Source organism: Haemaphysalis longicornis, unplaced genomic scaffold (genome assembly GCF_048455015.1).
Source record: "Haemaphysalis longicornis isolate Haplotype H1 unplaced genomic scaffold, Haemaphysalis longicornis Haplotype H1 scaffold_14, whole genome shotgun sequence".
NCBI lineage: Eukaryota > Metazoa > Arthropoda > Arachnida > Ixodida > Ixodidae > Haemaphysalis > Haemaphysalis longicornis.
In genome coordinates, this window is record NW_027526245.1 from 14,232,512 (window position 1) to 14,258,941 (window position 26,430).

At 49.9% G+C, this 26,430-nt stretch overlaps 1 protein-coding gene across 7 annotated transcripts in view; it reads left to right on the plus strand.

The window, feature by feature from the left end:
• LOC144165153 (ubiquitin-protein ligase E3B) overlaps positions 1 to 26,430 on the plus strand; it is a 185,111-nt gene that overhangs the window by 25,416 nt on the left and 133,265 nt on the right. For 6 of the 7 annotated variants that reach the window (XM_077695256.1, XM_077695254.1, XM_077695250.1 and 3 more), the window contains exons 10-11: positions 19,297 to 19,326; positions 25,808 to 25,920. In XM_077695256.1, the coding sequence (XP_077551382.1) occupies positions 19,297 to 19,326; positions 25,808 to 25,920 (143 nt within the window). The remainder of the gene's footprint in view (positions 1 to 19,296; positions 19,327 to 25,807; positions 25,921 to 26,430) is intronic. The other variant, XM_077695255.1, reaches the window with a different exon arrangement.

Sequence of the window (26,430 nt, forward strand, 5' to 3'; positions counted from 1 at the left end):
ATCTTGCACGGAGGTATCGTCAAGCAAAGTCAAGTCAAGTGCGAGAGCGAGCGCTGGACTGATCCGGCGCCGTGCGCTCCCCCGCTTATATTCCCCGTTTTTGAAAGGAGAGGAGCCAAGGGGGGGGGGGGGGAGGGAGTCGCGCGCATGCGCACACATGCGCGCACCCGGAGCAGCGAAGCGCACACGCGCAGCTGTTGTTATGATAATGAGACGGAGTGGGAGTGTTGCGCACAGCTGTCAGAGAGAAGAACGGAGGAGAGTTGCGCATGTGCAGTGAGCGTGCGGACAACGCCGCGACGACGCAGGAAGGACGTACCCCCGAGCAAGAGATGCGTCGCATCTAAAAAGGGCCCACCAAAGTAGACGGCCTAACACCAGAAGGAACAAACGGATGTCCAGCATACATTACGGGTTGAGATAACCTTTTGCGGCCAGTGAGTGGCAGCAGAACGTAAACGCTTTAACTGAACATAGTGCGCGCCAATATGTACAGGGCCATTTACAAGTGGCTATTATGTATCGCGTTATGCACACTTCTTGCAGCTACTTACAAACACTTGCAACTGTACACGAGAGAGCGTCTTCCTCGGGAACACTTTTACTTTGGCATCTTTGCCCGTCACGTTCACAGCGTGGTGGCTCAGGAGGCGCCTGGCAGGCTTCCTGCATGCACGAGCACCCGAGGCTTGTCCCGCCTGGTGAGCAGCACTATCTCAGCAAACGGCCTCAGTGCAAGCAGCACGCCTCCATCCTGGGCAGCTCTGGCAGTGCCCTTTTTCGGTCACTGCGTGATCAGCCTGTGCAGCCCTGCAGAGTGCCCGCCGTCCTTCTCGGGAAGCCAGCCCCTTGAGAATTTTCTGGAGAAACTTTTCTCACGCAAGAGGACGTTCGAGATGCCTGGTGTGTTTCTTTGGCGAGATACTGGTTGTCCTCCTGGCAGCCCTCCTCTTCCTCCTCGAGGAGTTGATGGAGCCACTCCAACTGGGGAACGTGGACCACTTGTGCGTTATTTGCATGAAAGGGACCCAGAAAAGCCTTTTGTCTTTTACCAAAGGCCTTTATTGTCACCTAGTACCAATATAGCGATGCAATGCGGTTGGAATTATTGATCTACATTCAGTATTAGCTGCTCCAGAAGCAATTAAGTGCACCTCTCCCACCTTGCCGATCGATTCCTCCTGCCTCTCTGCTTCTTTCAAAGCAGCTGGAAACACTGGGAATAGCCATGTGACATCGCGACGCTCGACTTCCGTTCTCCGCTAGCTACATTCCTGCGCCTAGGCACGCGTCAATCGCTGCAGACCCGCCTTTGCCTCAGGATCGCGCAGGAAGGAGGAAGAGCAGCCAGAAGCCAATGGCAGTGACGTTGCCGGCGACCGACGGTCGGCCAAATTGGGGGGGGGGGCGCCTCGCCGTTGCGTCAGCCGCGGTCGGCGTTGCGTCAGCCGCAGTCGGCGCGCTGCGGCGGCGCGTTCATCGGCTGAGAAAGGCGATCTTCAAAAATTGTTTACAAATTATCCGTACAACGTATGGGGCTCACACTTGGCTCAAAAATCCCCCGTTATGTGTTCTACAACTATTATGCATTTGATTGCCACCTTCACAAAGCTTTTCTGAGTCCCTTTGCATGAATTCCACCGTTGGGCTCCACATTTCTTTGCAGGGACATGTCGGTGTGCGGACTTTTCAGTGCACAGACATTTCGGTGCACGAACATTTTTGTAAACAGACTTTTCGGCAAACGAATTATCGCGTGCTTGATTGCCTGAAACAGCCGTTACACCTTCATCTTCGCGTAACGTGGGTTATGGAAAACAATCCACTGATGGCATATTTAGATTGATGCCTCATTCAAAAAACCTTGTTCAGAAAACTCCCGTTATTCAGCCAACTGATTAAATTCTCTTGCGGATATTCTTAATTTATATTAATCTACATTCGCTCTTTTTTGCCACACGCACATCAGCCGATGTTACGATGGTATAATGCATTGTAGAACTATTTTTTAAAATTAAAGCACACTCCAACTATCCAAAGAAAGCATCTTTCAAAAACGCACTGTTGCTGCTGTAATGCATAAAATATTATGAATTATTTTGTATGGGTTGTACTCACCAGCTGTTGTCACCAGTTTCTTTTTTTACGGACGCGTCTAGAATATCATCATGTTGGTACAGAGGGGATCTAGACTTTTCGGTGTAGGGCATTTCGTTGCAGGACGTTTCGGTGCGGACATTTCAGTGCTTGGACTTTTTGGTGCACGGACTTTTTGGTGCAGGACGTCGTGGTGCAGACATTTCGCTGTACGGGGTGGCTTGGGCATCTCTTTAAGAACATTTTTGCTTTAATATTGTAATTTTGTCAATTGATATGATTTTACGCTGGAGAGTTGTGTTTGCACCGCTGTGTGCGGAAACGGACGCTAAACCGGCGCTAAATCAGCGCGTAAAACCCAATTTTGGTAGTACATGTTAAAAATTAAGGTTGTTGATTTACTTCCGTTCACCATTTTGCTTTATTTTGACATTCATGTGACTTTAAGTGCTACCGAAGCACTTTGATTTCACTTCACCCAATTCTGCAAGGCGCTCCATTCCAATCTCTCCTCGTGTTAAACCGCTGCAAAGAAAAGGCGCGTCTGCGTTGCCTTTTAATTATTTTATCAATCTCGCCTTCGTTGCATTCAGTGTTGCTTCTGCTTAAAAACTAACCAACGATCGCACTTACAGTGGCGTCACTGAAGGGGGCCTGAGCGCCACCTGCTGCCAGCCCCCTTGGTAAGGAGCTTTCTCCAATGTGTAAACTGGATGTCCATGACTGTCGCAGCTCTCGTCCAACCAGCCCGTGCGACTTTTCTCTTCTCGTAAGAGAAGAAAGCGAGGCATGTCTGGGGACCTGGATGGGGCGAAGAAAGGGGCTCGCCAGGGTGCAGCCCGCAACGGGGGCGACAGGCGCCAGCGATGCTGGTCCTTGTGTCCTCAGCGGCTTCAATTGGCTCGGGTGGCTTTTTGTTGCGCGAGCTCCTGGTGAACGTGTCGCTTTCTCTAGCATCTTCTCTTGCGGTGACGCTTTCGAGGGAAGCAGAAAATAATAGTTGTGAAAGAGAAATGTGGGGGGAGATTGAAAGCTAAAGGCGAGGGTGTGGAGGGGGTGGCTGGAGGCTGGGACAGAGAATTGCGGTAAGTACGCGTGCAAACATAAAACTCTAATACGGAAATGAGTGGTATTTGTATGCACAACCCCCCCCTACGAGCGTTATCGGCTGTTTTCAGAGAGGCCCGTTCTTCCTCCACGGCAATATCAAAAAAGTTAGCAGCGAACGAAATGTTCAATTTCTACCAAAAACACGGCGTCAGTGTAAACATGAAATCATTGCGCTATATTATGGTTCAAACATGACTTATCATCCATGCTGTTAAATAACGCTGGGAAATTTTGGCGTGTCATTCATCCTGTTGAGCATCCTGATATCGTCCTCACTGCCAGTAATAACTACGTCATTCCCATGTCTCAGTGCGCACAGGCTTTAAACGACGCATTCATATCAATATTCACGTATGAAGACATCACGTCATGCCCGAAAGTTAACCTCATTCCTGATATCAGCATGCCAGAAATAATACGCAGTAAAAGCGGGTATATTCTCCTTACTAAATAAACTCAAAATTTTTACTGCTTCTGGTCATGTCGGCTTTAATAATAAGATACTAAAGAATATATCAGCTAGCATTTGTCCCATACTGTCCGCCCTTTTTTCACAACCGTTATCGTTAGGTTGCATCCCACATGACTGGCAAATCGCAAAAGTAAAGTCTGGTGAACGCTCATCGCCATTAAACTATCGTCCCATCTCGTCAACCAGTACCATTTGTAAACTTCTTGAACCTATAATACACACCAAGCAATTAACTACCTCGAAGATCATAACATTATGCATAAATATCAGCATGGTTTTCGCCGAGGATAGTCATGTGACACGCAGCTTGCTGGCTTCATTCCTGACATACATTCAGCTCTTGACGGTGGATCCCAAGTTGGTGCTATTTTCCTTGACTTTTCTTAATAAGCTTTTGACCGTGTCCCTCATCAGCGGCTTCTAACCAAACTGTCTAGGCTTAACATTCACCCTAACATTTTGGCATGGGTTTCCTTTCTTCTAGAACACAGTTCACGTCCGCATTGAATCACTGCAAAATCCTTCCGCTCGCTTCATATTTTCAGACTATTCACGTCATTCCAGCGTCACAGCACTAAAACGCCGAGCAGAGCTACCCGAACTATTTCATCATCGCAAACTTTCACGCCTATCACTTTTCCGTAAACTTTATCACAACGTGTCCCCTTACGGCGATTTCTTCGCGCCACCTGCCATTATTTTTTCACGCCGCGATCACCCCTACAAAGTTAAACGCGTAAACTGTAAGTCATCTGCTTTTTTCTGGTCATTCATTCCACGTACCACAATCGATTGGAATAATCTACCATCGCACATTGCCTCAGAAAAAGATGCCAAGAAATTTCAAGAACTAATTCAAAATACTGACACCATCTAACTTTTGCTCTTTTACTTGTTTTTTTCCTCTTTTCCGGAATGTACAGAGCAAATGTGTACTATTTTTTTACCTTGATTCAGCTTATTTGTGGTGTGATGAGTGAGTGTATATTTTTTATTTGTTTTTGAGTGTATGCTTTGTTTTCTTTTTATTATTAACTCTTTCACTACGGCGCCATAGGCCATCGGACGCCGGTGTCCGATGATTTCAAACACCCCGCGAAAGCTGAAAACGGCGGCTGGTGGACAACTAACACCATCTGGCGTATTTATTGACAACTCATTTTTCGATTTTATTATGTTTTGTTGATATTTCGCGTGCAGAGACCGCGCCAAGAGTGAAATTTGAACCTGCGATAGTGGCGAGTTGTGCGAAAATGGTGTCCATCGGATATGGAGTTCCGATGATTTCAAACGTCCCGTGAAAGCAAAAATTGGCGCCTGTCGGACAACTAAGGCCATCTGGCGTATTTATTGACAACTCATTTTTCGATTTTATTATGTTTTGTTGATATTTCGCCTGCAGAGACTGCGCCAAGAGTGAAATTTGAACCCGCGGTAGATGCGAGTTGTGTGAAAACGGTGTCCCGCTGTATTTATAAACAAAACGGGCTTCCTATCTGACGACTGCGGCTTTACATTGATGTGTAGGGTGTGGACAACGTACGGTAGGGATATTTTGACAAATGCGCCGCGTCATATCGCGTTATTACCTTCATGATAGCCTGGCGCTCGTGTCAGATTACCGCTACGGAGCGGTGCGCGACACTTCTCAAGAGCGCTGGATTTTTTTTCTAGTTTTTTACCACTAAAGTGAAAAGGATTTTGTGTCAGAACACAAAAAAGTGTGCTTGGATGCATGACCGACTTACACTCGAGTGGCTTCGAGGAGTGGCACAGCCGTCAGTTCCGCTAGTTTGACGGGCCCACAAAAATACAAAACTTGGTGTACAGCGTTGATATATTTATTACAGCGTTGATATATTCATAGGAAATGTAGAAACAATTTGTATATCTTAGAATTCATAAAATAATTTTTAGGCTCATTACAATCGCCTATATACGTTGCGTGTATACTTTTTTGTGCATTTTTTTCTGATTATTTGACTAATAAACTGTAAGTAATTGTACCTTTCACAAAACTGCTGGTATGAGTTTGTAAGAGCAATCTATAAGCTACAATTACATGCATAGCAATGCTAAATGTGTCCACTAGCTCAAGAGAAAAAAATAGTTTTGTGGAAGCACTCAAAATCGGCCGTTTTTCCGCCGTAGCGAAAGAGTTAAGCGTATTGATTATTTTTTCTTACATTTTCATAGGTTCTTCACTGTGTACTTGTCTGTATTCGAAAGATTTGTAGCCTATTCTTTGCTCTATTTTTGCTGTTATTACCAATTACTTGTTATAACATATACTCAGCCTTAGTCTGTATTTAATTTGAAATTTTATCCCTTTTTTTTCGTTTTTGACGTTCGTCGTTTCTACCTTTGCTCATGTAACCTCTCTATGTAATACCCTCTCACGAGGGCCTTTAGGGGTATTATGAATAAATAAATAAAAGTAAATAAATCACTCACGTTATGTTGTGCGGAAATAAAAATATAACATCTGTTTCAAGCAAGCAAGCACCGATAATTCGGTGGCTGAAAGGTTTGTGCACCGAAATGTCCTGCACCTAAACGTCCTGGAGCCCTCTTTCACCCGCATTTATTCTTGTCAGTTTCTCTGCTACTGCATCTTTTGTGTTAGTGTTTTATTTTTCTTGCACTGTATACTTTTATCCCCGTTGGATGACGATGTTATGAACACGGCGGGGCCTTTGTCAGGAATGAAGGTAGTCAAAAGAAGACTGCTCCTGTGCCGTACCTGTGGAGCAGAGAGGAGAACAAGGTTGCTTGTTTGGCTATTAGCACAGAGAGACCAGGTAACTGGCTGGTGCCTGGCCAGGAACGAACTCACTTGCTGCTGTCATTCTGAGGAAGCGGCGAAAACAAGAAAGATGGGGCGGCTTCCGAGTCCCACCCGTCCCGTCGTCGCGGTACGTATGGAACGAGGGAAGAGGGGAAGGAGAAAGAATGTGTGGAGCACTCCCATAGAAATCTCCCCCACATGAGCAGCACAATTCCAGGCAGGCAGTTTCACGACGAACAGCACCATTTCCTTCAGAGGTTCCAGGGGAGTGACGCATTTTTCTTTCATATTCTCTCGTTCTTCCGAAGAATCAAAGAAAAGAAATACGGCGCCATCCGCAATCCAGGAACTTCGGTGGCAGCGGCGCAGACGGCGCGACAAAAACATGCGGCGGCGCACAGGTTTAACTCTGCATTTATCACAGAAGCCAACAGAAGCCAGCTAGTTCTGACGAGCAACGATTTTAAAAGTGCCCTCTGCTTTTCTGCCTTTTCTAAACTATACTTACTGACTCAAACTCAGTATGAGTGCTAACCGAATCAGCTGGCATGCCGAATTGTGTCACGCGGGGGTGCAGGACCCGAGCTTCTTCTCTTCTCCTTTTCGAACTGCATACGACAGAGCGCATTGCATTGTGCATAGTGTATAGACCGTATGCAAAAACTGGCGCCCTCTTGCGGGAACTGCGTGTGCTTCCGCCATGTTGGGGGATTCCTGGATCTCTGGATACCGCTGTGTACATGATAGACCAGGGTTAGCGACGTGCACGTCAGTATTTATCATTGTCCAAGATGCCCAAATACTGCCGTGTAACTTGCTGTGCACAAAGATGATACAAGGACGACCACGGAAATAGCCTACACAGTTTTTTTTTTTCATTTATCAACGGAAGCGCCCAGCGTGAAGTCGCTTGCGGGTGTCGACTTCCCTTCGCGCAATAATATTATGGCTAGATCGCATGCATAGTCGCGAAATGAATAGTATGTATTTGCTGTGGAGCACTCCTCCCTGCTGGTAGTGAAGGCGCACTGCATCGGTCTGCTTGTACTTTATCGTGCGGGTAGAGTTTTGAGCCTGCCGTTCGTGCTTTGCACGCCCGCATTTTCTTTTTATTCTGGACGTTCGGTAGGCTTTGATGGAAGTACTACGCATTCTTTCGTTTGCCAAACGTTACAGAAAATAAGGGATCCGTGAGAGTTGCAACCTTCACGTAGCACCATGAGTAGCGCAAGTAATGTACGTAGTAATTCCGTGTATCGGTCATTTACCACTCGTCGCCTGCTGTTCGACCGTAGCCTATTTTCCCAATATCAAATTTTTCGAGCGGAATTTTTTAAGCGGTAGTGTGCAGCCAGTTTGGTTGTCCACGGCGCGAGCAAAGGACGCTCAGCGGTCACCGCGAGGCACACGCTCACGAGCGCTCGGCGTTTTCTCGCTCTTTAGGGTTGTCGCAGTTTCATTTTTTTTTTGCTAAAGCCTTTGCGTGTGCTGGGGACGCTCGGCAGCCGCCGCGAGGCACGCGCTCACCAGCGCTCGGCAATTTATTGGTAATTTAATTATTCATTGGCAACTTATTGGCAATTTATTGGCAACGTTTAACGCGTTACACGCCACACATTACGGCCAGCTACAACAGCTCCGCTGTTGAAATGCCAGGCAAGCAATTTATTTTGTTAAGCGATTCCTCTGCGGTCCAGAGGATGCCTAGCGTACAGGTATATCGAGAGTGCCCCCCTCTGCCTCCCCAATTTCAACCTCAGGACAGCCCGCAAGTTTCGAAGCGTTTCAGGAATGACCTCCTGAGAAACCCGCAGGATGCGAACCCACACGGATGCACTTTCAATGTTTGCGTTCTCAAAGCCAAAAAAAGAAGAAACGCAACAGCTACCCTGCCGGTGCCTCCCTGACTGCTTTTTCGATGCATAATGCGTATTGACGAAGTTGCCCGCAAATGTGGGCAACAGAGAAAGGTCCACAGATCACTCATTGCTCATTCTGCTGCGCTTAAATCTGAATATAAAAGGATCGCCAAGCCGAGAAAGCCCCTCACACGCTCCGTACCAAGCAATCCTGCGACCGCCGTCGCATGCTCGTTTTGTTTTTCTTCCGGTAGATGGCGACACGTTTGCATAAGGTCTATAGTGCTGTATAGTGCTGCATTGCATTATGTATAGTGTGTAGTGCACACTACTACATCCAAATAGTGGAAAGCAGCTTGCTCCTTTCACAAGTTCCGACAAGTTGAGAGCATTTCCGAAACAGCCACGGCGGGGCACGCTGGGGGACGCCTGGAGAAATGCTTCCGCATGACGGCCCAACAGCACTTTTCCCCAACACGCGAATACTTGCGACCGCTCAGCTGGCTGTCCGACTGTTAAAGGCCAACTGCACTCAAATTTCACCCTGGCTAAATGCCTTCGAAATGTGTAGTAGGTACCATGAGAACTAGTGCGACGCGACCGGTAGTTTTGTGCAATGCGTTGTTGTTCAGTTTCAGGCACTCAAAATAACGCCCTTGCAGACGACAAAGCACCTGCCGGCGTGTCGCGCAAACAGCCATTTAGTGAAAGTGACATGCCAGCCGTCCAGGCCGATCGGCCTGCTTCAGCGGGAGAATCCAGGAAACTCGTATTTCGCGCCGCCGGTACTCCTGGTCTTCGTGGCTCCGAAGAGGCTTCGTCAACCGTGCGGTTCTCTCCTTTTCGAGTGTCGTCGCGACATCATGCCTACGCGGTGTGGCTGGACAAGCGCTTGCTTTTCCTCGCGCCTCCCACACCCCCGCACGCGCGCGTTCACACTCTCCTCCTGGCTGGCCGAGCCGGCCACGTCGGCCGGTCCGCACAGCCAACACCCTCTCTATTTTGCACAGCTCGCGCCCACAGGCCAGGCCGTCTGGCCGCTCGCGCCGACGGCTGATACGTCACTTCCGCCTGCCCGTAATGGCCGCGTTCTGCCCAGTTTCGTTTTCAAAATCGTCGATTTTTGCTGGTCGCTTGCGGCGTAATTACGCACATTTTAGGCATCATACTTCGTACATTGCGGTCTTTTTAGTCATACTATGCAGGAACAGTGATTTAGCGCGGTCGAAATTTTGAGTACAGTTGGCCTTTAAATGATGACACACACGACATGCAGGCTCCAGACTTCCATCAATGCCACCATTGATAAGGCAGCTAGAGGTGCGGATGTAAGCGCACGCTGCATGCAAATTCGATTTGAATTAGGTTTCTTTTCAATTAAATTTGATTTTTAAAAATACGCGAGCACTTCTGATGACGGAATGTAGCTCGGGGTCCGGCTTGGCTCTTCATTCTAGAAAAACTTCATTTTCACAAACCAGGTCATCGCAACACGTTGCTCGGCAATGCGTCTGGCATTATCCGCTGACGGCAGCAACAAGGCTATGCGATTGCACAGCGAGGTCCTTTTACCACAAATCTTCCTCACCAAGCTTGACAGCTGCCGGGAACTTCCCTGCCACTGTCTCCGCAGAAGCTTTGAAGTTGCACGTCAGATGGTTCCGGAACGGCTGACGGAAGCAGTTGCGTGAACTTCTTTTGACGCACTGGCGCCTGTATAATCTAGTTTCCTTTCTGGCGGCACCCCGTTAACGATAGCCACAGCGTGCGTCTGTAGTTGTGTGGTGCCCCACGCACTTCATCCACGGTGTGCACGTGCCTGGAACCTGTGCAGAACATCTGTTTAGCACACCCTTGCCACCGGCAGCGGGAACGGCCGCATTCTCGGGGCCCCGTGGCCGTTTCCCCCGTCGATTTGAGTGCTCGGGGCAGCCCTCACCGTACTGGTTGCCGTCTCCAGCTTCGGGTCAGGGTTTTCTCACCAGCGCGTGTGCGTCGGCACGTCGTTGATGCCACTGGTGGTTTGTTGCGGCACGCCTCCAACTTGCAGTCCCCGGCGAGTGGCTTGTGTGTGGTCGCACCGCTTCCCCTTCCTGAAGCGTGTCTCGGCAGGGGGCCAGCAGTGCGGCCCTCTTCTCGCCAGTCCCTGCGTGGCTGGGCTGGGGACACTGCAGCGAGGCCGGCTGTTGGGTCTCCCACCTGCGTGTGCAGCACGCTCACTGCCTCTTCGGGCACGATAATCGGCACGAGTGTGCAGCGCCGCTTGGCTCTGGCGTGCAGCGTCTCCCGTGCATTGAACGTTGGGCGCTGCAGTTCAAACCTTTCCCTCCACCGTGCGGCATAGCCCGGCTCTCCTGCCGCAGCACTGGTCGGGGATCATGTTGAACACCGGGGCTTTCCAATAATCAAATGAGGAATAAAAGCCCCTCTGCGCATCGAATATTGCGTATCAATTTCTTTTGACAGGCCTCCATTTTGACAGTGTCTCGGACGCAAGAGAGAGAGAGAGAGTGGGGAAAATTCCTCGTGGGCATAGAAGGAGTCTGTTCCCTCTCTGCCGAGAGAAGGGCGGGCCACATGTGCTCGGTCGGAGACGAGAAGATAAATAAGCCGGACCAGTGCGGCAACACTGGCTGCCAAATGACACTCGGGAAGCGGTGTGTGCCTTGCGCACAACCAGTTGTCTGTCGCCTGCCGCTTGCCTACAGGAAGGCCGACTTCGGCAAGACCGGTCGGTGCCTTACCGCTCCTATTCAAATGGATCACGCTTTATGTTGCAAATTTCGACATGTTGTAGTCGTTTCTTGTACGCGTAATGCGCCCCAGTGGTTAGTCTAGGCGCTGCACTTTTGAAATCAATTTAAATTTTCCCGCTCCAGCGACGCCGTTTTTGGCCAACCTAGGTGAGCATGTTTTAGCAAAAGGGGGCGTGGCTACAGCACGAAAGAAAAAAGCACGCCACTTGTGGTTATGCAGCATTGCCCTCAATAACTTTTTTTATCAAAGGGCTCCTAGCAAGCGAAATCCCAAATTATGTTGTCGGCTTTGTAATCTGACAGCTTTGAGAGGTGATAATTACCTGAAAGTGACACCAGCTATTCTCTAGAGATGTTTGGTTCGGAGAAAGGGCAGCTTTATTCTCCTGCATCCTATCTCTGAAGGTCCCTCGCATGTCTAACAGGGGGATCTGGCATTTTCAGCCACTTCCCAGCAGTTCCGGTTTCGTTTTTGCATTGCGAAATTCATATTTGGCGCTACTACGCAGTTGCACAACTTCAAGCCGATTTGCCATGGCGCCTCCGTCGCCTGCTAGTGTTCCTCAATCAGTGCATGCCACTCGTGGTTCCACTTCACCCACGCCTTACTTCTGTGACAACAGCTTCAGCTGAAAGTCGAAAGATAGCATCAAGTCGTCGGATATCAGTTTAGACGAGGAGAGCGCTTCCAGTCGTCCTTGAACACTGCCAGCCGTTCACCGCTAGTTTCGCTGCTTTGTAGAACTGCATATTTTCTTTTTGAAAATGTTAGGTGGTGCTGCAGTCAGGAGGCTGGCTTCATTGCACGACAGCTGCTTGGTCGAAGTTGCTGGGCACAGTTCCTGCAAGCGGGGCTGCCATAGTGAGTCAGTAGATGATATTAAGCTGATATTAAATCAAATCATCAAATCAAATTAGATAAGTGACGATGGGAACGTCAACAAGCATCCGCCGCCAAGTTTCGCTTCCACTCCAAGTGGATTTTTTCGCATCGCTTGCTTGCCTTGAATCTTGTGCTGGCCTGTAATCATTGACAAGGCGTTTTTACATCATGTGGGGACTAATTGGTGACTTTAATAATGTCAAACCTCCAGATTTATTCCAGAAAAGCATCCAAAATTGCGAAATTTGAAATAGAGGTTGGGCTTCACCACAAGGCATGGGCACCTTGCGTGCAGCATTTTCTTTCATATCTGGCAAATTATATCGAGCAAATCAATTTTTTTTCTTGGGCAGGTTTTTGAAATGTTTACCTACAAAATGTGTATTCTAAATTTTTGCTACTACTGGTGGTTTCTATATACAACTTCCTTTTGTCTATTTTCTTCGACGGCTGGACAAAAATTTTGAATTCGATAATTTTTTCCGCGATCATTATTTACGAAAAAAATATCAAAACTTGTGTCATTAGAAAAAGCATTGAATCTTCTGCATTTTATGTCACTGCAATGAATACGTGCCTAACCAATACGCTTAGCGCAGAAAAAACATTATTCCAGACCCCTGAAAATTGAACAATTTCCCGCGCGGTAACGAAAAAGTTAACGTCTGACTGCGGTTGCACAAAAGCTCTTAGAAGGGCAGGCCTTGCATGCACTTGATAGTGCATTGTAAGTAGGGCGAAAAAGATGGGCGCAGGCCTCTCGTTGAAAAGACAACCGTCGTGTACAGGCATGAGGGAAGAGCAGTGTGACGTATCAACCTTCATTAGTCCTCCTTAGTCTGCGGAATTTCTGAAACCTGCTGTACACCTCGTTTCGTTTTTGTATTTTGTGTGCGTGCGCGCACATCGATGAGTTGGTGCCTTTTCACACTTTTCCAATGAAATGCCAGTAGCGCTCCGTGCCGTGTGCTCTTTTCTTGGTGGTCGTCCTTTTTGCGCTCCTCCGATTGTGTTGAACTTCTGGGGCGCCATGGCAAGGCAAGCTCTTGGAAAGCACGATTCGGATGAAGGGTGCCGCAGTGCAGCAAGAGTGCATTGGTGTGCGCTGTTTGCCGAGCCGGGGACATTCAGTATTTGAAAAATTGAATGTACGAGATATTTGTTTTGTGAATTTGATGTTGAAGTATTCGCACGCCCCTATTGGGCACCTGATGTCTCCTTTGAGGAGAGCAGCAGGTGGCAAGCATTTGTGGGCCGAGAGCGAGAGCCTGCTGCCGGACACTCAAAGCAGGCTCTGGCATCTGACGGGACCACGTCAGTCTGGAAAAAAGTGTCCGCTGTAGCTGACCGGGGGGGGGGGCAAAGAATTGCCTATAGACCGTCTCCGAAGCTTAGCACCGGCAATTGGAAGAGGCCTAGCACATGTGGTCAAGTGTGTAAAGACGCGTGATATTATTAACCAGCTACAAAAATCAGTCCTGGCTAGGCTCTTTTAAATCCCTTCGTGATGAGGCAGAATTCCGCAAAACCGTTCGTCAAACAAATCCTGACGTTCCCCCTAGGCAGCTGCCACATTTTTGATGATTTTAGTCTGGTTATGGAAACAGCTATATGAAATAATCTCATGGACAGCTATGAAATCTCAAGTTAGACCAGTTGGGCTGCGCACGGCCGCCGGCAGATTGCACACAATCTATGGGAACCAACCGCCCTACTCGAGCGATCTTACCTTTTTCGCTCAACGGAACGGGAACGATGCATGCGGGGGAATAATAAAGAGTGAACCTCACTGACCCTGGGTTCCTTATTGCATAAAGAAAGCTACGAGGGCCAACTCGACTCTGGGTGGACCACTTTGCGTATTCGACAGCGCTGTCGTTCAATCTCGCTGTTAGTTGCTCTTATCGGCGGTGGCCTTGTTCTTGACGACCGTCTGCTTAGACAGGCCTGCACTTTTGGTGATGTCGGCCTTCCCCTTGTTCGACAGCGTTAATTTATCCGACAGTGAAATTAGCTACCCTGCCGCTCGTGCCGCTGGTTGCACAAAAAAAGTAAAAAAGCCACTTGGCTGTGCCAACGACCCAGCTGCCAACAATGTTGCCAGACACAACAGTTTTCTTGCCAAACGAAACAAAGAAAAAGCATATTGGGTGCCGGCCCCTCGGAGGTCAGTTGAAACACTTCTTTCCTAAAATTTAGTCTGTTGTAGCCTAGCCTGGTCCATTATGAGTGGACTCCACCAACAAAACCAACAGAAGTCCGTTGTTGCCGGATCTGCTCTGATGAGCGCAGACTGTATGAGGCCAGCACACCAGCGCGTGGTTGCTCCTATGTGTGACGGACGGCAGCGGAGGACTGCACAAAATGGCGATGGACCGAAACCGTGCCACCTGTATGGGCTGTGGAGGGGCAGAAGTGCTAAAGTTGCCTGCGCTGACATGGCCCTTTTTCCTATCAGTGTTACACCACAATGCATGTTCCCGGTGAGGCGGAAAATGGCACACTGGAGGAAGAAATGCACATGCTTTTCTGTCTTCGTTTCGCATCCTTGCTGTCTTCGCAATGGGCTAAATCGGCTAAACTCAATTCTCGTCTGCAGTTAATTTGCGTATTTACAGGGGGGCCTTTGTCTGAAAAGAGCGTTTTTTTTACGCTGATATCTAATGCCATGAACGTGCTGCCCCCTCCCCCCCCAAGCACATATTGCCTGCAGAACTGTTCCTTTCTGGTTTGCAGTGCACAGCTCATGGAAGCCACACAGTGGAGAGGAAAAAAAAGAATGGTCCTTGCGGCTGCTTTCAGAGAAGCTGATCTCGGACATCTCACTTTGTTATTTTAAGGACATTAGTGCGAGTGCATGGTACAACGCAACAGTTAGCGGAGTCCAGCTATTTTGCGTTCGGTTTACTTTCTGCAGTATTATTGTGCGCGCATGCATGCAGGCATATCCCCTGGAATAGGCCTTTCTGGAAACTTGCGCGCGCCCCCAAACGGTGGCCGCAAAGCAGCCCGGGCCGCTCTTCATGTAGCTCTACCGTGCCAAGCCGGGCCGTGCGTGACAGCGCCTGTGGAGGCAGCGTTTGTTGACGGTGCAGCTCTGGCATTTAACATTGTGTGATGCGTGCAGAACATCTGCTATCCTGGACAGCTGTTTTGATAACTACCGTATTTACTCGCATAGTCCTCGCACTCGCGTAATCCTCGCACCCCTAATGTGAGCCACCAAAACTTGGATTTTTTGGTTCCTCGCATAATCCTCGCACCCCCAACTTTGCAGCGGCGAAAGTTGCCCGCTCGCGAAACCCGCATGGTGCACGCGCTCTCCAACGCGCGCCCTCCCCCGCCGCCTCTCCGTTCGGCGGAGAGCGCTGTGTATCCAAGGCCACCCAGGCGCCCTAACAACCTGCATGGCTACTCCCTAACAGGCGCCCTAACACCCTACTCACACTGTCCTTGAGCCGGTTTCGCGTGTGCACAACTAGACAGCGTTCGCGCAGCCCACTGTCGTGTCGTCGCGTCGCCGTCGCGGTCCTGTCGTTGAGCAGCAGCAGTCAGTGAGTCACTCGCGTCAGTGGTGGACATGGAGGAAAGAATACTCAGGAGAGGCCCCTAGCACCCCAATGCATTGCAAAAAGTGTGAAGGAAGTCACGTGAATTTTCTTGAGCCCATGGACAATGTTGTTTACTTGTTTACAATTGCGGCGGCCAAATTTGGGCGAATAGAACGGACAAATTTTTAAGGTGCTTGGTATGTGGCTGCCTCGCTACGCTTGCAAACCAACGCAGTCGCTACGACAAACGTTTTCAAATTAGGCCAGTTTGAAAAGTCTGCCATCGGAGGCGTCTGCGTTCGCCATCCCGCGAGCCTGTTGCTATGACGACGACAAACGCTACTTTGCCAGGCTTAAGAGCTGAAAAATTGTCCTTCTATCTCAAAAACAAAGGCCGTTTTTCGATTGAAACTTTATGTGAGGGTTAGAATAGGCAAATTGAAAGCGAAATCAACAACTTAGAAGATGACATCGCACCGAGGAATTAGCGACGAAGCTGTTTTCGCTTCAAAGCGGGAGGGCAGGGCGACGCCATGTTAGTCAAATCAAACCGGAGACAGCAAAGGATGATGGGATAGAGTGCTGGGCTCCGTGGGCTCAAGTCATGGCGGGACTCGGCTTGACAAATGTGACGTCACGTCCTCTCCTAACCTTTTCTTTCCTCCATGGTGGTGGATATCTCGCTGCCATTTTGAGAACTTTTTGATCTCTTTGTTTTGTGCTTGGTGCCGATCTCTTTGTTTTGTGCTTTGTGCCGCTTCGCTATGGGGAAGAACGCCAGCTACACTGCCGCTTTCAAATGAAAAGCGATAGAGTACGCGATGAAAAACGGCAACCACGCCGCAGGCAGGCACTTCAGCGTCACCGACTTCAACGTGCGTTACTGGAGTAAAGCATGCACATGACGACGACGAGATAGGGTGCGCGCCAGAAAGCAAAGGCGGCAATTTCATGATCGCTGATCAACGGGAGACTGTTTGCGTTGTAAATAATAAAATAAAAAGAAATAGCTGCTGTTGGCAACACTGAGCTTACATATACAAAAAACGACTGCTACATTTAGCGGGACTGGCAGAAGGCAAATTGGCAACAGTGTGCACCGGATTTTTTTTTCCCCGCATAATTCTCGCACCCCTATCTTCGCATTGACTTTTCTGAAAAAAAAGTGCAAGGATTATGCGAGTAAATACGGTAGCTTCTTTTTCAAACTTCAGCATTCCTACCACAGCCCGCATTTTACTACTACTGCATTTTGGGGAGTTGCGGTGTGTATCCCATCGATTCGTGCTGCACTATGTGTCTGCATTTGTTTCAGGTACTGTTGCCTAAGAGGTGGCAAGTCCTATTGTGCAATCCTGAGCTCTTTTGCTGTTTGCGGCTGTGTGTAAACATGAAAATAGAAATGTTTATTTCAGTCGACAAAAAGACGAGGCAGCTAGTGTGGTATAATTACAACAAAAGACACGTACACTTTTATTACGTTAGCAAAACTAACCAATACCGACTAAAAGGCAAAACTTCAAATCGCGCTAATACAAAACACGCATAGTTGACATTTTGCTTGCTTATCAATTGAGAAGTGGTTCATGTGTGAAGTTCATGTAGCACCAAATTTTCCATATCTGGTTTGTCTTGTCAGCCATCGCATTTGGAAAAACATACTGCAGTATTCTCAAGTTCTTCAGTTCTCGAATAACTCACTCAGCGTGTCTCCTCAGGTTGGCGATCTGCCGTGTACGTGTTTCCTCCGCTACTGTCAGTTGATGCCGACCATTTAACATGGGGGGTCTGTTCAATTTAAAACGCCAAGTTCACGGAGCTCATCTTCAATCAAGAATCCTGGGTCAGCCATGACGAGCTGTCTCCTTCGTTATCACACAAAAAGTGCACCACACCTTAAAAGTGGGAAATAATAATTCCACGATGAGCTACTGAAAATAAATAGTCGAAAAGCTGAACTCACAACAGCAGAAACCCCGCTCCTCCATTGCCGCAGGAAACGGGCTGCAGGCAGTCGCTGTCGTTGCAGAAACCGCATCGTTGCCTGCTGGAGCGAAAGTATTGCTTTATCACGCTGTTACGCCCTTTGTGCTAAAATTCATTACAAAACGGGCGTTGATTACTCTTGAGTTGACAGGAGTATCTTGACATTGCTGCATATCACTAGTTCGTCTTGGATGCCTGGAAGCGGGAGGGACGCTTAAGGGGGGTGGCGTTTCATTCACTTCACGGCAGCTAGGAAACAAAATATAAAAAGCATAATTTACGTTATAATGCTGGGCTTACCTGCCTTTACCGGACGGCACCCCTCGGAGAAGACCCGGTGTGGGAAAATGGTCGCATGTAACATTTGCGTCTGCTCGCGTTGAAATGGTCTCCACATACCCTGTGACGGCTCCCACAAAGCGAACCGGCCATCACGACCCTGGAGATTTTTCCGGTCAACCCATGCCTTTTCAAGTCTCTTGTCCTTCGGAAACTTGTGCAGTGCCGGTCTCGTGGCGTGTTGTTGCCCCAACCGAGCACCCAGCACGTTTGTCCGCCTCCTGCAGCTTCCTGGGCGCCACATCGTCAGTGTCACGTAAACTACAAGCGCTAAGGCAGGTCGTAAACGAGTGTAGCTTTACACACGCGGAAATGCACCACGAATAACGTGTGCACACGATATGTTTTCCCACTCGGCTCCCCCCCTTGGGCTGCCAGAAGCCAGAGCTGGGTTATTTGTATTTTTCTCGGGGAGCTCAAGTGTCACATTCGTTTTCGAGTTCCTCGTGTTGAGGAATTTCTCTTAATCGCGAAGACGCTTTTCAACTGGCAGCAGCTGGTTCCACTCTGCAAGCTAGCAGACGACAAAAAGTTCTCATGCGGTGCAGGCAGTTTGAGAAGGATGCGGAGTTTATTTCTTATTTTGGGTTGTATGGTTTGAAGATGCTTTAATTGATGCGCAACATAACTTTGCAAGCACAGCATTTCACTCTACTTAAACTTTGTCCTTTGACGGGCTCGCTCCGCGCATGCGGCGCGCGGCGCGACCACCCCGTCGCCGCTCGCATCGCCCGCGCACGCAGTTCCCACGACGCCTTGTGCGGGCCCGCCAGGGGAAGGAGCGGCGCTGCAGTTTCTGGAAAGGTCTATTCACAATTGACCGTCAGTAGTTTGACACACTTAAATGTGCAATTGCGTGCCTTGGCATAAACACGCCACACAACTATTTTGAGACGCGTGAGACGCAGTGCAGGACATTTGTTTTTACTTTTCTTCACAATCATGACAGGTTACTGGCACCTTCTCAGTCTTAAATGTTTTTGTCGGTCCCTCTGAGTTGTCTTGTCTTTGTTTGGAATACTGTCTTGTCTTGTCGGAGAATACTCTCAACTGCGGCCGATCCCGCTGTGTTTCTACGACTTTCCTGTTGATCACATGACAGAACGCCTTCTCGATGAATCTTTCGTCGAAATGAGGTTCACAAACCACACAGCCCGTTTGATATTTCGGGCCAATTGCTCTCTTTTTGAGGTGCCTTTTGAGCTGTAAACACGGACAGCTTCTTTGTGCATGACCTATAGCCGTGCCTGGTCTCGATGAAAAACCACATGCTCCATAAACGATCTCGTTGGGCGAGCTAGGGGGACGACGAAGCAGCAGCCAGAGAGCACGCGCGCCGATGGCGCACGCAGTGTTCGCAGAGTGGAGCGCCCCTAGCGGTGCACATGCTTTCATCGCACTTGGCGCCCCCCAACGCTGACCCACGCTTTCTGCCTCTTCTCTTCCCTCCCGCAGAACCTGAGCTCGAGGCTGCTGGACTTTGTGGTGAGCGGCTCTTTGCTTCCCTTCCTCCTGGGTGGGGGCAGTGGAAGCTCCGCAAGGGAGACCGGCCTGGCCTTGGTCGCATGCTTTGCCGGTAGCCACAATTCTCGTGCGATGGCCACAGGGGGGCGAGGAATGCCAGGTTTCTAGTGGAAGCCCTGCAAGTCGGGTTCAGGGGCAAACCTTGATGCAGTGGCAAATGTGCCGGTTGGGTGCACCTGGGCAGTCCAGACGGGGCAGAGGGCAGGGCAGGGCATGGCGCACCATCGGGGAGTAGTGGCGAACGAGCGACCTGGGGCCAGTGGCCAGTGCGACGCTCACCAGGCCGGGGCTGAGCGTCACCCCTGGCAGCTGGGCAGCAGCTGGGGCATGTGGCACAGTTGTGACACGCACATGTTTTCCTGCGTGTTTGTTGTGGAAATTGCACCCCAAGAGGGCCTCATTTGGACGCTCACATCAGTTTAAACGAGGAAAGATGCCAACTTGATAAAACGATTTTTCATCAGCCTTAATAAACTGTTGTTCAGCTGTTGTTTGTGCTTTCAGGGATGGATCAAAATCAAAATCAATAAAAAAGAACTCGGGGATCAAATAGCGAGAAATGCCTCAAGGATCATTTTATTTCCAAAGTCCCATTTTCAGGTAGAACATTTTATATACTTCAGTAAAATATGCTGTTGGGCTAGTTGGTATTGCTTAAAGGAGCACTGACACCAATTTTTGGCGTTAATATTATTGCACAGTTCGCTTCCTTCACTCAACAGAATACCCTGGCTGAAATATGAGCGGCCTGCGACGCGAAGAACATAGTTCAATTGGATCGCATTTATCGCGCCGACGGAGCAGCGCGCGGAGCGGCACTCAGCAAATGGACATCAGCGTGACATCACTTCAGGAGAGGAAAAAGAAGTGACGCGCAGGGCTCGCCAAAAACTCGTGACGTCACTTCACGCGCGCGACCCCACAAGCGGCGAGCGGGCGCAACCCTCTCTCAAGCGGGCACCGGTGACGTCCGCACAAAGCGGTGACGTCAAACCGGGAGGCTGTCATATGCGCCGTTCGGGAGGAAAGCGCGGGAATTTGAAACAAACGATTTTTAAGCCGTTCAATGTAATTAACTATCGCGAACTGAAGTATTTGAAGTGCTGTTTCAGGTTCGCCAGACCATTAAGCATCGATAAAAGCCATAAAAGTGTAACATAAAATTTTCGTGTCAGTGCTCCTTTAAAGAAAATCGAGCGCTACTAACGAGGACAGAAAAAAGCGCTTCTGTCTCATCATTCTACGTTTTTTTCTGTCCGCGTTTGTAGCGCTCGATTTTCTTTAAGCAATGAACATTTTATAGTCTGTGCTTTGAAAAATTTGCCCCGTCAAATACCATCGCAAGGTGCCATACAAAAAGACGTAGGTACAAGTCAGCCGAGGTGGCAAACTATTTGACAAAAAAAAACGGCAATTTTCGGAGCGCTGTATCACGGGAACGACAGCACTGGGCACCACCATCTTGGCATGTCTCTCCCTTTCTGGTTACCTTTTTTATCGTCACTCACTCGCAAACGCACATATGGGAGAAAAAAAAATACGATGAAACAAACAAACAAAAAGAGATAGCTTCTAAATCTGGCCGGTTTTGCTGAAACATCCTTCCCAATCGCCGTTAAAGGGCTGGTGAAGAGCTTTTCAAAAAAATGTTGTTGGGGGCATTACATTATGGTTTTCTTGACGCTGAATTTGAAAAACATGTTTATTTTATGTACAAATACACCCAAACCATCGTTTTTCGTCAAAACAAACAATCCCTGCCCGTGGGCGCGGTGAGAGCCCTGGCTGCCTTTCACGATTGGCTGGCGGCAGATGACATCATATTCAGAAGTGCCGGCGCTGCGGAGACCGCTCGTCCTGAAGATCTTTCTGTTCCCGTTCAGATACGGGCAAGAAGGTCCTGTGGTGAATGGAGGGCTCACACAGTCTTTCCTTAGAATAGGAGAGCCTGAGGGAAGTATAAATGCAACAGGTTCGCTCGCGGCGGACTTTAGAAAGGAGTTCTCCCCCGACGACTCATGGCCGACTTATTTCTCGGGTGCAGGGAAGTTGCGCAGATATTGGTTCACCGCTTCCACTACCAGTGCTAGTCACAATTCCTAGCACAATTTTTCAACCCACCATCGCCCCCATCCTCGAATGTGGAACTTTGTTTTTACATTTGGACAGGCGGCAACAAGCTCTGTGCAGCGGCCTGCGGTTGTCGCATCGCGCACAGAGGCTGGTGCCGGGTCGCTGCTCGGCCGGTCAGCACAATGTGGCATTGCTGCACATACACATGTTTTAGCATGTGTATGTGTGTGTTCCTCTACCTCCCAAAAGGTAGAGGAACCCAAGCACAGCACACTGGTCCCCAACGAGCTTTTCCCCAGCAGCTCCAGCTCGCTCAGGTTGCACGGATCGCCGCTGACGTTGGGAACTTTAGGCTTAGCACCAAGGGAGATAGTTGGTCGCTGCTATCTTTACAATTGCGAATGACTATCCTTAACACAGTTTTTCACCACACTATCATCCCCTTTCTCGTATGTGGAACCTTATTCCTACGTTGATAGCCAATCTAGCGATCGGTGTTGTGCTCATTCTTGCACGTAGGTAACGCCATCCATCGGCCTCTCACCGCATGTCGTGCTCGGGCAGGTTCGTTTGCTGCCGTTGACTAGCCTCCGCGACCGGTCGGCGCTCCGCATCGCGATACAAATTCGATCACCTCTTTCGAAATCACCTTGGATGACAATCCCCAGCACAATTTTTCACCACACTATCATCCTCTCTTGCACGTTTACCTTGCTTTTCGCGACGGCCTTGAATCTGGACGGCAGCAAAGGGCGGTTGCTGCCGCGGCATGTGTGGTGGGAGCCGTTTCATGCGCCGTACGGGCATGCACGACCGGCGAGTGTGCGGACCGCTTCCGTGCGCAGAAAACGCTTCATGCTTTCAGCTTGCTTGATTTCTTCTTAAAATCTAGCTATTCAGCTAAGCTGTCGTCACAGCCAACAACGTTGATCGGGAAAACGAGCAAGAAGTTCGGGAAGCCCAGAGCGCTGTGGTCCCACAAATTTTCTAATTCCCTTGTAATAATGGATCAGGAACTTGGGGTACCTCCGTATTTGCTTGAGCCCGTCGCTTCGCGTACGAAGCACAGAGCACCCGGCGACACGGCCGGCCCCGCGGCTACTCGTGAACGCAATGTAGTAGCCACGGGCACTCGCGTAGGAAATCTCTGGTATCTAGGAGTCGCTTTAGGGAGTCACGCAGTAGCATTACGGTTAAAAATCGACGCGGAAGCAACTCTAGACAATGATGAAGTGCAGATTACACGCCTGTTTAATTCGGAACTTCGCCCTGGAAACTGAGACACAGCGAAGCGGCGGTGCACGTCGCTGGCCGTCTTCCCAATATGACGCTACTTCCGGTCGCTCTTCCGGCGATGCGGCAGGGAGCAGTGGGCGGGGCGTAGGGCCAACTTTAACGACGAATACCGCTGTCCCCAAGCTAGAAACGACAAAAAAAACTTTACAGGCATAGACTGACCAATGTAATAATTGTAAAAAGTAGAGTTTTGCCCGGTTTTAAAAGCATTTCAGTAAGTGACTGCTGAGTAGTTCAGGCACCCAGTGCACTTGACCAATCTTTTCCCTGGTTTAGGTTACGCAGGCGGCTGTGTTGCCATCGTTTTATCCGTTTAATAGTGAACAGTGACATTAGCGCCGCGGTAATGCGTGAGACTACGGGAAGTCGTGCGGCTCAAAAACGCTGTTCACCGAAAACACGGTGGCGCCCGCCGTGGTTCAACCTTGTATAATCGGCGTGCGTTGAGCAAAGTTCTTTGTGATGCTGTGGAGTGCTGAGTGATTGCTGTGTTTGAGCTGCAGCAATGAGACGGCTGACACGGTACCAATTGCGGTGCGGGCTGCAGCGGCTTCGCCAAGGGTTCGGGCAGCGCCCAGTAGCGGGACTGGCGCAGGCAAGTACCGTACAGGTCAGAGCATAGGTCGAGCCAGAATAACGAAACGAAGGACGGTCGAGGGAAGCGTGGACAGCGAGAAATTATTGAAGCACTTGCCTTCAGCAGCACTTTGGTCGCATGAACTGAAAAAGAAAAGGACGTGCTGCGGGGTGATCCCGTGGACTGACTGTGCCAAATTTTCACCAAGTTGTGCAATGTCTTCAGTACATGGCAGTTGTTAGCCAGCACTGTGTTTGTGTTTCTCGTGACCGTCCTTTGTTTCCTTATGTTCCAGCTGAAAGTTGTCCAGTGGTCGTGAACCATCTTGCCCAGTCCCCTTACCTTGTTGCGGAGAAATGGCAAAAAAAAAATTAGGTAGGCAACATGGTTTTCTTGGTTCTGCAAGCACCCCAATCTGGTCGGACTGCTTCTCCCACACACCAAGCCGTCCTCGGTGCCTTCTGGGGCATCGCTGACGGGCCACCTTGCCCTTCTGTTCCAAGTGGTCTTCCGAGCGTCGCATACCGAGAGCTTACGCCAGCTGCCGCTAGTCGGACATCTTGCTGTTGGCAGGCGGGCGTTTCTCTTAAAGGCGGCGGGGAATTGGTGTCCTGAACTTATCTTGAACAACACGAAAACAGCACGCACGGGCTCGCTGACAGCGAGAGAAGTGACAAGGGGACATGGAAAATGGCGGCGCATCTGATTGTGCCCGATGGGCTGCCTCGTTGCCCGATGCAGGCCGACAAGCCTCGACCCGTATCTTTGTTTATGCGGTAATAATGACAGTGGCCTTCCCGAGGTGAAGCTCAAAGGTGATGAGCTGGCTGAGCCGAGCAGCGTCACTGAAGTTGCGATTGTGGGGATTGTCGGAGGATGGGATGCGGCGAGCCTGCAGCTCCCTTCAAGCGGCTTCTTCCGTGCATGACAGAAGTATTACTTTCAGCATTTAGAGGATAACAGAGACGCTTCACGGTTGGAGCGCTTGTCAATTTGTCCAGCGTGGCCCCAGGCACTCTTGGGTTGAGCAGCTGCACCGTGGCCTGAGAAAAATGCCGTGCGCAGGGAGGAGGCTTGTCCCTGGTCGGGCGATGCGGGGCCCTGGGCGGCACCAGTGGCTGCCAAGCTAACTTTCTCTCCCTCGGCTTGTCAGGGGCAGCGTTGGAAGCTCTGGTGCATGCCGAGTAGCTGGGGCTCATGCGGGATGGCAGCTGTCCTGCTTTTTTGGTAGTTGCTGCTGCTACAGGAATCCCATTAGATTGACCTTTCTCTTTGCTCGAGCATTGTGTGCTTGTAATGTCATGCAGCAGGGGGGTGCACTCCCAAATTTCTATGTGGAATAAGTTTTATCGCAAGGACATGGAGAACTGGTTCGCATTGGAAGTAGACTTTGTCGTCGTTTTGTTTTGTGCTCCCAAACTCTTCTCTCGTCCGCAGCAACAATGTTTGATTGGTTTTGTGTGCATCAAGTTCCGTAAGCTCTTATTTTGACCTGTACAGTGCTTATTCCCGGGTAACTATAAAGGTACCATTGCATTGGTATTTTGATTTTTATTGGCCAGCTCCAGTGTGCCATAGTGGCGCTGTTTTCTTCACGCTCAAAGGTATTCAAACATTTCACCATGTCAACATTCATGTGGGTCGAGACATTCACAAAGCACGTCTTGCGCCTTTCGGAACAGATATGTGCTTCGAAATTTGCAGAGTTCGCTAGCCCGGCGGCCATTTTTAGTCATTGGCAAAACAAGCCCTGACCGAGACTAAAATTTTTAGTGCTAGTAAACCCTAACCACCACGACCACTGAATGTGAGCAATGCTGGTTGGGACTGCTAACGGTGGTCGTGTGCCATGCTTAGTCAGGGGCCCAGAATGGTAGGAGGCCGCTGCTGAGGCATTGGTCGGGTGGCACGAGTACAGGCCGGTGTGCTTTGTTCACACCTGTTCACACTGCTCCCCCTGAACAGCGTCAGCTGCCGTGTCAGAATGCGCAGCTGGCTGGCCCCGCTGGGTGGGGACGGGGGTGGGCAGGACTTTCAAGAAGGGCTCCCAAACTGGATTGGCCTGGGAGATGTCGTGCTCACCCCCTCTCCCCAATGAAGCTACAGTCTAGTCCCCTTGTAACAATATTCAAGTGCCACGAAAATTCCATTATTGGGGCTCTTCGATTTACACTCTCGGACTCACCGCGGATAGTCCGCAGGTAGCCCGAGGATTCCCCGAAGCCATAGGGATACATGGAAAAATCGAATGTTGGACTGCTTCTCGGGGAGTCCGTGGTGAGTCCGAGACTGTAAATCGAAGAGCCCCATTATAACAGTGGGCTGGGAAAAAAGAGGAAGACTAGAACAGAGTTGACAGCATGTTATCCGCATGCAAGCCTGGTTGTCAGCAGAAAAGACCCTCTTTCAAGAGCACCTAGCTGGCGAGGGACACCGGTCGTCCTCCGGTCTCTCGGCCAGCATGGGAGCCCCCGTTGTGCTCTCTCCCCCCCCCAGCACGTGGCCACGAGGCTGCTGGAGAGCTGCCAGAAGTACGTGGTGAACAAGCGCTCCAACCTCACCCACTGGCACCCCATCCTCGGCTGGTTCGCCCAGAGCATCGACCACGGGTGAGCTTCTCTCCCACAGGGGCCCTGCAGGGGAGGGGGCCTCGTTACAGGCACGCCAGCGCTGCGATTGGCTTAGGCTGGCCAAAGCAAGCGCAAATTTGCAAGGGCTTGCCGAGCGAGCTATTTGCCTAAACGGTACAGCCACAGGGGGGCAAACAACCAAAGTTACAAAAATACTTGTAAACCTAGAAGTGCGTGCGCACTGCTGTTGGCACTGGGCGCATTATGCTTGTTTTAGCTGCAAAGCAGTCTGCCACTTTCGAGTTGTCACTGGCCGATTGGCGTAAGCGACGTTGTCTTACGGGCATACCCCATGTTTCACGAAGCAATACTTTCTGCCGTAACAAAAACAAGCCAGGTGCAAATATGGTAAAAAATAAAGCAATGACGGACAACAGCCCGTGGCTGCATATGTTAGGGCCATCTGGGAGGACTGGCGAAGGGCAAGGCTGCAGAGGCGTGGCCTCCGCGATGGCCTGCCAGCGGCGCGGAGCCAGGCGGAGCTCCTGT